A 12618-nucleotide genomic window follows, 5' to 3' on the forward strand; every position below is an offset into this window, starting at 1 on the left:
ATAGGTGTTCAGAGCTCTCTAGTGAGTAATGTAATGGTCAAAGCATAGCAAAATTTGGTAGATATACTCTGTGGAATATGCAGTTCAAATTTCTGAAGAAAAAAATTCGAAAACATTCTCAGCTTTTCTGTGTTTGTTCTCTTCATTTGTATCTGTATTTATAGGCTATGGGAATCAGTGCAATAGATTGTTTAAATAGGACTTTATAAATGGTTATTTGTATTTCAGGCACTTTCCAGTGAAGCAAATGAGCTTCTACCCGTATTCAATAAAACATCAAGTAAACATTATCGTGCATCTGTTGGAACACATGATTGGAGCATGCCTTCTCTTCATCCACAACCATTTACCTCTTTAGGATTGAGGCAGTATTCATCAAGAACTGTGAGGTATGCTGATGTTTTGAATTTTCTTAGATCTTTTTACATTTTGTGACCTAAAATTCTAGTAATATGTTCCTGAATGAAAAGGAGGAAAAATATTTCCAATTCTTCATGACATCCATATTTGTTATGGGCATCTTTTTCTCAGCCACTTCGTTGGGCATTTTGCCTGTTGTAGCCTTGTATTTGTATAATGGTCATACCATGAAAGGATATTTGTTTATTTCTTAAGAGAAATGGAATGATTCTTTCCTCTTTTGATGTTTTTAGTGGAAATAGCTTAAATTTTTTTTTATGGAAATAGATTTGTTTTTAAACAAAGAGTTTCACATAGATGATGTGCTAGAAATATGACTGTAAACATACTTTATTGACAAAAGTCACCAGACACCCGTTCAAAATCAAATGAATTTATCTGCTGTATTTTAGAGGTGTGAATTGTGGTGAATTGCCACAGGAGGACAATAAATGCTCCCCACCATGTCAATCATTGAAAAGGAGTTATGTTGTAACCCTGGAAAATAAAGAGTGAATCTTGCTTTTTTTGTATGGGTGGGCGAGAGAAAGAGAAAAGAATGTGTGTGTAAAAAATATTATTGTCACAGATTAAATCTATTCTATGCAATATTATATTTATAAGAAACCTCTTTAGTAGTGCATCTCTGAATGGTGTAAAAGAATTTACTGAAGAGATCAGTAATTTTAATAATTCATAATGAACACTGGTGCATTGATAAAATTTTCCAAGCACAAAAAGTGAAGGAATGCTTATAGTCAAGAACACTCTCTCCTCCATTCATAAACCTTTTCTCAAAATATCAAAACATCAGAAATACATTTCATTGTATTTCTGTTTCATCACTATGACTGTGTTAATTTTCATCTTAATCCTGTGGCTGTGCAATTTGTTAGAAATTTGCTACACTCTCTGCAGCAGTGAAAAAAAAATCATTTTTTTAAAGTTTTCGGTTTTATTTTGTGTAAAGTAGATTTCAATAAAATAATAAAAAGCATGGATTGAATAAAAGGGGGAAATACAGTACAAGAAAAACTGTGGGAAAAGAGATATAATGAAAGATACAAAGTTATGATAGTTTTTTTGTCATTTTAAGAATTTCCTCTAAAAAAACAATTCAAATCACCAGAAGATTATTAAGCAGGCTACCACACTCATCATATATAGATGATGGGGAGGTTAAAGGGTTAAATGACTATCTCAAGTTAGATTAATCTTTGACTGACACTGTGCCGAAATTTTCATAAAGACACATTTTTTTTCTTGCTAGAACAACATTCAACGTGTTTATGATAACTGATTGAGGATTTTTGAGAATTGTCTCTAAACTGCTTTCTATGCTGCTGAAACTTTTCCTAAAGAAACAATGTTATTCTTTTTCATGTCTTCATCAATTAAAAATTAAACTTTGTAAGGTAAACATATTACCATTATAAATGACTCCAAGAAAATGTCTGAAAAATAGAATGCATTCTAGAAATCATGAATCTATCTGCAGCCATTTTATTACAGGCAGGTAACAATTCCCCCGACTTACCAACCATCTTTGATTCTAGTGGGAGCCTACCAATGTATGCTCTGCCCAGTGTCCACTAAAATCGAAGTCAGGTCTTACAGAATGGAGGTTGGCCCTGTGTTAACTGTATTTTTCAATGTAAGTCAAAGTAAATGTAATGAAAAATGAAGTAAATGTAGAAAAAAACAAAGTAAATGTTCTTGTAAAATTTTCATTAACCTGTTCAATGTTTCTGACGTAATATTATGTCGGAAGTTCTATGGGAGTAATACAAAACACCATTCTTCCACTTACTAAGTGTGTGCACCGATTTGAGATAAGAGAAAGTAATCTTGGAAATTTTTGTGTAAGAGTAGATAAAAAAAATGTTTTTCACTTAAAATTTTTCCCCGTTTTTCTATGTTTGTCTTTGATTGGAAGGATCATACATTAGAATAATTTCATAGAGAAAGGATTTCAAACTGACTACTGCATTATCAAATTAGTAATAATAAGTACAGTATGCAAAGGTGTAAAGTTATTGAATATATATTTTGTGGCAGCAGGGGGCCTCCAACCCAATATTTCTATAGGTATTATCAAGATGGGGGGGCAAATATTGAGTGAGCTTTTGGGAGCTTAGGCTCATGGACTGGATACAAGTTTACACCTATGATAATTCGGCATTATATAGTTTGCTATCAGTTTATTTCATTTCTGCTTAATTTCTCATTATGTGTTTTTTATTTGATACATGTTTCATTCGATGTCTCTGATTTATGCATGGTGCTAAATCTAAATGCTCAATTTAAGTAGAGGTAATTAAATTCACACATAGGCATGTCAGATGTGTTTTAGACCCATGGTGCTCAGCTTGAATTTCAATTCTGATTTTCGAATAAATTGTTGTGTGTTTGGATGCATGTCAAAAATACTGGGGGTGCTTTGGCACCCATGGCTCTGATGCAACAGTTTACCTATGAAGTTATGCAAACAGTCCCTATAATGTAGAAAGTTCCAAAACCTCTTTTAAAAAAAATTACACTTGCTTTAAAACCAGAAACAAAGTATCAAATACTTGTCCCTCGGATGAAAATCAGTACCTATTCCAATATTTACTCACAGATGTCCTCGAATCTCCATATACAGTACCGCATCATCTATTGTTATCGAATCACTAAAACCTCTTTTGTGAAAGAATCCTGTATACTTGCAAAGCATATAAAAAATAATATAACTAGAATCTCTTTTTTTTCCTGTTTTCTCCAAAACCCCAGGTTTTCACTTTTGGTGGATCCTTGCATTGGGGAGGAAAAAATACATCTCATTGAAAGAAGGAGTGAGGGAAAAAAACATTGGAGGGTTAACTAGAAGTATATCATAGAGACTCTTTATTGCATATGTTTTTTCTGCTTCATTTTCATGTGTATATTATTTTACTATTTATGAGGTAATTCATGTAAAATTTCTTTTTTAGGCAATAAAGAATTGTGTGAAATCCTGTTGAAACAGGCAATGGTAGATATTACGCCCACTTCAAAGTTTCTGTAAATCTGGTCAGATCATGTCAAAAATTGTTTTTGTTACACATTTGTTGGAGATGCAGCTGTAAGCTGTATGTAATCAATGCAAACTTCTTTTTTGTATAGTTGAACATTTAAAGTAGAATTGGATGTCCTGTGTATATTTATTTTGACTAACCAAAATGTGGACATTTATGTATATTTTATTAAGATTTGTTTCTGATTTTATAAATGTTTTATCCAACCACCTTGTTACTGTTTTCAATTTTAGATTTTTTTTTTTGTTAAGTTGTGTGCACATGATTGCAAATAAAGAAACCAATTTCAAAAGTTTTTGGTGATGGATGTAAATTTTTTTTTAATTTTTCATAAATGTAAAACTGTACACCTCCCCCAGGGCCATCCTGATGCATGGGCCCACCCAAGCACAGCTCAAAGACCCCAAGTGGATGGAGAATATCTTAATGAGACAAAATATACATTGTGTGAAAAACTTAAGCTTATTTCAGCTCTAATAACTTGTAAGTCATTGGTTATAGAAACATGCTTTTAATTAGAAAAAGCATTCAAATGACATGCCCATTTCAGATATGTCTGTTGTTTTATTAAAGACCAACTGTATATGCACTGAGATACAAAATTATCTTTTTTATATGGTCCCCATCTTTCCTCCAACTTCCAATTAGAAAGTGCCCTGCTTCTTCTGAGCCCAACAAAGAAGATTCCATGTTTCTAAGTGCAATATTAGCCGAGATATTCAAAATCATTGAAAATGAGAAAGAACAGAATATGAACAAGGTTGTCCCTTAATATATGCTGTTCTTTACCTCATTTTTGGACATTTTGAATTCAAATATGTCAGCTAATATTTCATTTAGAAACATGTAATTTTTGGGGGTCTCAAGACAGACAGGACACACTCTTTTCAGCTGAAAGCTAGAGAACAGGGGGACCATATAAACATTTAATTTTTTTTTTTATCTCTGTGCACATGGTTTGTTTCGTGTAAAATAAATGAGACACATCTAAAATAAGTTAATGCTATTCGAATAATTTTCTAACTAAAAGTATATGTTTATATCCAACAGTTCATAGTTATTTAAGCTGAAACTGACTTAAGTTTTCACCCTATATATAAACAAGATTTTAAATTGGATGTGGTGGTACTTCAGGGCTGAATGGTAGCCCCCCAAGCATCTCTTTGCCTGCGGACTAATGATGCTATTAAAACAGCCCTGACATAGCCTATTATCCTATGTCAGTTCAATAAACAAATTTGCCATCTGGCAGTTCTTCACATATACTAGCTGTCAGCTGTTTGGTTCTTGTTTGAATCTCACATGAGAGCATTGGTGCTTTTGTCAGGTATCAAAAATTTGAAGGGTCTTTAACTAATTGTGTGCCAGTCCATATATATAGGTCTGATAAAAATTCTACTTGAAAATAATTCATGACAGTGTTACAAACCCAACTTTCCTTCGTATGATTTGACATTTTTTGTACTGGACCCTTTTCAAGCTGAAAATTTTTTCTTTTTATATATGTGTCCATGGGCGGCGATAAAGGGGTCATGGAGAGGGCAATGACCCCCCCCCCACCCCACATCAATGATGTGTGCAGGTGAATATACAGTGAAATGCTTATATGATGGTACTCAAGGGACCATAGAAACATTGTTATAGAAGGAATATATTAACACTATGAAAAGTGCATAGGGACGAGAGAGTAATATCATTATATAGGCGGTTATCAACATTATTGAGGGCAGGGCGCAACTAGATACTTGGTCAGCTGGGGAAAGTATGCATTTAGGTGCCTCCTCATAATGTTGAAGGAGAGGTTAAATTTTTTTGTTTGTCCTGCGCCCAGGGCATCAGACCTGCTTGTTACCCTTCCCCCCTCACTTAGTTGTGGCCCTGATAGAGGGTATCAGTTCATAGGATTTTGACTGTACTTGTATAATAACATCATCCTGCCCCCTTCAAGTCTAGCTCTAGCTATAAATGCCAGACTGCATGTTGATGTACAACAAAGTATATTAAAATTTTGGAATAACAAGTTCATGGTCATAAAAAAAATTGGAGATAAAAAGTATGTGACTATTCTGTGTCTTTGCTTTCTCTATCCTTTGTTAGAACTACCTCAGAGATTATGTCATTTAGGAGGTTGTGTGATGATAATACATTTTCTTTTAATTCTTGAAGAGAGGAAGAAAAACTGACGTTTTCAGGAATTTTTTCGACATTATAGCAAAAGCTTCCTAATTTTATAACTTCCTATAAATGAATGTTTTTTGTGTTTCCAACATTAGTTTTTTGACAATAAATGATATTCCTTTTATAAGGTGTACTCTTTATATATCAGATTCTTACAGTATATATTCATTGTTTTTTATATTCAAGGATATCAACATATCAACTTCGCCACTTCAAATTCCCTTGTAGCACCTCAGAAAAATCCCTTCAAAATCTGAACTAATACAAGAAGCATTACCAATTAAACTTATTCTTTCGAATCTGTTAGTTCATAATCCGAATTTTCTTGCTGCCACTGAAACTTGGTTTATATGGCAATATATCAGCAATTCCAAATTCTTACCACCTAACTACCTTGCGTTTTGTAAAGATAGAAATACCCATGGGGAGGGGGCAAGGCCCTCGTCTTTAATAGCTCCAACCTCTTGAAATTTCTTTGGACTCCAATCTTGAAATCATTGGTGCCGATGGCTTTGCCCGAACTGCACTCCTATTGCAATATTTTCTCTTTACTTACCCCCCGCTTCAGATTTTCACTGTTTTGTTGAATTGGAAAAAATTTTAGATAGATTTTGTAATTCACACCTCTTAACGTGATTGGAACCTACCTGGAATTGACTGCCGCAAAATGGAGTCCCTCTTGGGTAATCGCTATATTAATAATAGACTTCTTTTTCTTTTCCCTAAGTTTAATCTCATTCAAACTATCCTAGAACCAACAAGAATCTCAAACCATTCTAGCTCTACATTTGACCTAATTACTGTTTCAAATAAAATCCTGGTTTCAGATTTCTCAGTTTTTGATGGCATTTCTGACCACAAAATTCTTTTTGTAAATTTTTCCTCCATCACACTCTCCCTTCATTTAAATTTACTGCAAAACTCAACTTTAACCAGGCTAACTTTCCCCTTATGCAAAATATACTTCACACCCATTTCCCTGATTTCATCTCATCTTCCTTAAATGATATTCTTATTCTCTGGAGTAAATTTTTAAAGCTGTTATCTAAAAATGCAAAGCCTCTGTTCCTATTAAAAACACCTCATTATAACCCCTGGATCAACCATGATATTATTCATTTAAAAAGGAAAATTCACAAAAATTTCTCCAAACTCAAATTTAATAATGCCCTTTCTCTCAGAAATAAGATCTCGGTCTCTACAAAACGTAACCTTAAAGATCCCGTCTTTCACCAAAAAACAAAAATTATCTAACTAACTCCTTACCTCACTACCTTAAAGCTCCTCAAAATTTTGAATTTTCTTTGCCATAAAATTGATAACATTGACCTAACTTCTCACCTTGATATTGCCACAGAATTTAAGCAGGCTTTTTCTTCAATTTTTTCCTCTGACCCCCACTTCCTCTCAATACTCCTTTTCCGATTCATTATTCAACTCTAGTCCTGTCTTCACTAAAGTAGGCCTTCTGAATCTTTTCAAAAAAATTGAAACCCCACTCCACTGGCCCAATGGGATCCCAAATCACATTCTCAAATTTTGTGCTGATGAAATTTCCAATTACCTTCAACGTCTCATTGAACACATCTAACTTGCTCTCTGACTGGAAAGTTAATAAGATAATCCCAATTCATAAATCAGGTTCTCTTTCACACACCCTTAATTTCAGACCAGGCACTATGACCTCTACATGCTGCAAACCTTTCGAGCACAAGTTGCCAAGGAAACCCCTCATACCTTGATTCAATAAACTTATTTTTACCTAATCAATACAGCTTTCGATCATCTTTATCAGTAACTACCCAATTAGCTCTTTTCATACATAATTTATCAAACAGTATCAACAAAAATGTCTAAACTGATATAATTTTCTTGGATTTTTCTAAAGCTTTTGACAGGGTGCCCCATAATAAACTTATCCTTAACCTCCAAAACCTTGACCTATGTGTTCAAGTGTTTAAATGGGTGGAAGCCTTCCTCACCAACCGCAGTTAGTTTGTCTCCTTCAAGGGCCAGAACTCCCCATTTCTCCAGGTTAAGTCTGGCATGCCCTAGGGTGCGGTCCTCTCACCTTTATTATTTTTTATTTATACAAACTATCTTCTTAATTCCATCAATTGCTGTATCAGACTCTTTGCAGATGACTGCGTCATCTAACAATCAGTGCACAACGAATCCGACCAAGCATCTCTCCAAAATAACCTTAACATAGTATCGGAATGGTGCTCGTCCTGGCAATTACCCCTTAATTCTTCAAAAACAGTTTTTACTGAAAATTACTTGCAAAAGACTTACCCTTGATTCTTCTTACACTATTATTAATTCTTTAATCACTGAAGTTTCTAATTATAAATATCTGGGTGTAATTATTTCTGCTAACCTAAGTTGGAACCTCCATGTCAATTACGTCTTTCACAAGTGTCTCCAAAAACTCCTTTTTCTTCGTCAAAACCTTAAAAACTCCACCCATCACTTCAGTCATTGTGCTTTGAAACCTATATCCTTCGATTAACCTTCTCTTGATTAACCTTCCTTTTCAAAATCCTTCACGGCCTTTTTTATATTGACACTTCCAATTTTCTAACTCTAGCTTCATGTTCTTCCAACAGAATTACCCATTTCTAAAAATTGAAACCCATCTTTGCATCCACAGATTGTTTTAAATTTAGTTTCTTTCCTCGAACAATAAAAGATTGGAACAATCTCTCATCAAAAATTATTGATTGTACTACAGTTTCTGATTTCTCTTGTAACATCAACCATCTCCTCTGTCAAATTTCACTACCACATTCCCTTGTATAGGCTTCGGCCAAACAATATTGAATAAATAAATAAATAAAAAGGACAAATTCAAGGAAATATATATAAAAGCTAAATACTTAATGAGTATTTAAATAGTTCATAGAAGAAATTTTCTTCATTAGAGTGTTTCATAGTTGAATAAAGATTATGAAATTCTGCAGAACTGAAAAAAGAAGTCCATCTATTGATTGGCAACTACAATTGATCCTAACAGATCTTTGAAAGTGATTGCTTTTCTTTTCCTCAAAAGTTTGAAGTTCTACAAAAACATGGAACTAGCCTTTTGTTACTGGATTTACAATGTAATGATATAGCTCTTTAATGAATCTTAAAAGAGTATGGGAGAAAATCAGTTATAATGAACTTCATTGGTGTCTTCGACTGGATTTTTACATTTTTTATAATTATTCTGCAATTTTTTTTTTTCATAATTCTGAGAATAATCAACTCCTAAAATCATCCATCAAATCTAAAATATGCCAGACTTTTTGCTACTGCACCTTTTTTCTTATCTTTTCTAATGCTCTTTGCCTCTCAAACAAAGTGCATGAGAGGCCGTTGTAACTCAGAGACAAACAGCAGTTTATCTTGGAAAGCACTATCATAGCCAGGTAAATTTTATTATTTGGGGGGGGGAGGGTGTTTTGAACTGGTACTGCTACGTTTAATCACAAGAGTCCACCTATATTATAGAATGTTCTCACATTTTGGAGGGGAATACCTGCCCTTATATATCACTAAAACTGTTTCCATCATCTACAAGTAATCAACATGTTACAGTCAGCCTTGATGAAAATTAAATTTTAAATAAAACCATGTGACGTCTTGAAAAGTAGGTTCTTCAACTCTCATCTTTTTCCCTCTAAGCTGTGCATATGGGACCTCAAAATACCAAAGATGGTTTTGTACACAGAATTTTTACCATACAGTGGGGGTTCACTATTTTGATATTCAGTAAACCTCCTCTATAATGATATTTTTTCAAATCTTGTTTGAAATTGCTTTTAGTCTAATGTTAAACTCCGCAACACACCAGTTTTGGCCGCCTGGCAGTCTGAGTGGTTGAGGAACTAGCTTCTCACTGTGCAGGTCTGGGTTCGAATCCCGGTTTGGGCATGGATGTCTACTAACACTAACAAATTCCCTGGACTGATCATGCTGGTCCCTTGGGAATATGTGAAGATCACATTATTATTAAAAAAAAAAAAAAAGTTTTTCTTAACTCCCAGTAATCTGTTGTTTTCAATAATCTAGAACGCTCCAGTCTGATATATGCCAGATTAGCAAGAGGCTACTGTATTTTTAACCCTTTAATTAGCTAGCATTGACATATCCCAGGGGAGAAAATTTTTAAGAGGTTATATTAAGCAAACTAGGGGTACCCTGAATGCTATTACATGAAAAAAAAAATTGTCAATATTTAAAAAAATATGGTATGCATCAATGCCAAAATGAACTCAAAATATGTAATACCTTTACTTGAAAAATATAAGAAAACCATGTGTTGCTTTTGAGAGCAACACTGCCAAATAAAGGGTAAAATTCATCACCAGTTTTTTTTGTTTTGAAGTTGTTGACAATAACAGCAGTAATTACCAAATAACAGCAGTATTTTGCACTATGTACCCTCTGAAAGTGTTAATTAAGTTGCAGTGAAGCTACTTTCTATGTAGTACACACTAGTGTCATGTGGTAAACTGCTTTGCAGAGTGTAACAACCAAGTGAATTTTATTAATCAACTGATCAAACTAAGTAGAATGTTGCGAATAAATGCTGAAAATGCCTTTTATGGGGCGGGTGTCAACAACAGCATAAATTTGGTAGTGTCAGATGATAATCCCTCTGTAACAATATTTTTTCTTAGTCCGCAGAGTATCGTTATATCAAGGTTTCACTGTATTATCATACACAAATGCTGCACACTTAAAAGAATAATACATCTCACAGAAATAACAGATCTGTGCTGGTAAAAAAATATTTAGTTGTAATGCTGGGTGTAACAATTATAATTTTTTTTATATATTTTCTTAGTACAGTGGATTAGATAGCAAATCAAATATTCAGTTTATTGAAATTTGTTGTGGCAGTTTATATAACTTGTACATGTGGAATTTACTTTTTGAATACAAAACTAAGATTGCCAATACATATACAGTTATTTATACCCCTCCCACTATTTGCTCTTACTTCAACTAATCACTTTGCATATCAGCAATTGTACTTTTTTTTTAATTGTTATTCTGAGTTTTGCACTTTCGAAGTCAAACAAGTGTGAATTAAATCTCTTCTGAAACATAGGTTCCAAACTTTTTGTTCCATCGCCCCCCCCCCCTATTCAGAAACTTTTTTTCTCTCATCGCCCCCTTACACAAGCAAACTCATAGGATCCTATGTTAAACCAGTAGCTTTTATTGCCCCCCCCGGACCATTCCATTCATGAGCTGAGATACGGGCACCCCCCCCCCAGCATCAAAGGTGGAGTCGACTGATCTAATGTATATATGAATTGACATCATCATCATCGTGCCCCCTAGACTTCCGTTTTTTCTGCGCCAATGCGCTTTCCACTGGCACACGTGTCATCAAGCATGACATAATCACTAAGGCGTGACTGAAACTTGTTGAAAGGCGACCATTTTTTCAAGACGCATTCCTCTTTCTTCTGCTCCACCAGGTGTGGATTTTCATGCAATTTCCCTTTCCTTTTCTGTCTTGTTTTCATAATTTTTTTTATGATGTCATCCAAACAAACATTGACACTTTTGAAGATTTTAGATCACGTAGTCTATTACCGGATATTATTGACGGTAAATTCAAATTAACGGTAATCATAATTATAAAATTATAAATGAACATCTTAAAAAATATTTTTTGGCCTAATTTCATATTAAAACACAGGTTTTTTTTTCATATTTTAGTGAGAAGCTCACATTACAGAAGTTTGCTGCGTAATTCTAAAAAAAATTCCCTGGGCCACCTCAACGCATGGAGCAATCCAAACACGGCATGAGGACTTAGATGGGCTAGAGGACTATTTATGATAATGAGATTTAATGCTATCATTGTTCGAAGTATGTAAAATAGGTTCGCCTTCGGAATGTCACTTTCTCCGGAGACCCCTGGTGCTTTTGAAACTCTCGACTCTTCCCAATTTTTTCAAACATTTTATAGTGAAAGCAAACGAAGAAGTCAACTGTTACAGTATCACCCTTACCAGATGCAGGACCCCTTTCTATAGTGCCTGTTTCTTGAATGGGCAAACGGGGCATGTGTCCTTTGCCCTTAAAATTTTAGAGCCCCGAAAAATTTGATGTGTATCATTTTTTTTAACTTTCCTTTCCGTGGAATATTGCCAAACGTGGAATTTATTTTGAGTAACACTCATAATAATATTTATTTTTGAGTATTTAAGTGTAACTTGTTACATAATTATACTTTATGGCAGACATTCAATCTGTTGCTCGCGAGCACCGTGGTACTTCCTGAAGCACCCAGAGTACTAGACTCGTGTCCGATTTCATGCTGTTGTTAGCACTTGATAAACGTCCCAATTTGAACACTTTGTGGAACACAATCCTGATTTCAAGAATTTGTATGCCAAACTTGCCGTACCAGTGCTTCCTTTTTGATGATGAGTACAGGCAGTGTTCTTGCAACTAGAAAAAAGTTGCCTCAAAGAAGATTGTATAATGAGGGACGGGGAGGGAAAAAATTCATTTTTGCCCATATATAAGGGCCCAAATTTATGAAGAACAGGCTGTGGCCTTCAGCATACAAATAATTTTTGCTATTTTCTCAAAACTGTACAGCTTCATGTAGATTTTGTTTTCATGAACATTATTGTACATGAACACCATTATTATTTCATGAACACCAGAGGCGTTTGCAGGACCAATTTTTAGAGGAGGGGGGCACACCGAATTTCAGAAAGAGCCCACAAGAAATCTCTTCTAGAGAAATTTTGTGCTACTAACTGTTGAAAGTACGTTTTTTTAAGCTAAAAATTGATTAAAACAACATATAAACGAATTTTCTTTTGATTTTCTGATTTTTGTTCTAAAATATTTTAATTTTTGATCGTCTCGGGGAAAAATCACGGGTCACCATATTCTGCTACTTTTTATTACTACAAATAATAATTTCATCTGAACATTTAAAAAAATGCACTTCTATTAATTCGAA

General features: G+C 34.2%; 1 protein-coding gene across 1 annotated transcript in view; it reads left to right on the top strand.

Moving 5' to 3' along the window:
* Pdk (pyruvate dehydrogenase kinase) overlaps positions 1 to 5756 on the top strand; it is a 59882-nt gene extending 54126 nt beyond the window's left edge. Inside the window, exons 11-12 of the mRNA XM_089254102.1 lie at positions 229 to 389; positions 3372 to 5756. Of these exons, the coding sequence (XP_089110228.1) occupies positions 229 to 389; positions 3372 to 3378 (168 nt within the window). The 3' untranslated portion in view covers positions 3379 to 5756. The remainder of the gene's footprint in view (positions 1 to 228; positions 390 to 3371) is intronic.
* Positions 5757 to 12618: the final 6862 nt, after the last annotated feature.

The sequence above is a fragment of the Pholcus phalangioides genome, unplaced genomic scaffold (genome assembly GCF_987345545.1).
Source record: "Pholcus phalangioides strain wild (caught in Gottingen) unplaced genomic scaffold, Ppha-v1.0 ptg000039l_1, whole genome shotgun sequence".
Taxonomy (NCBI): Eukaryota; Metazoa; Arthropoda; class Arachnida; order Araneae; family Pholcidae; genus Pholcus; species Pholcus phalangioides.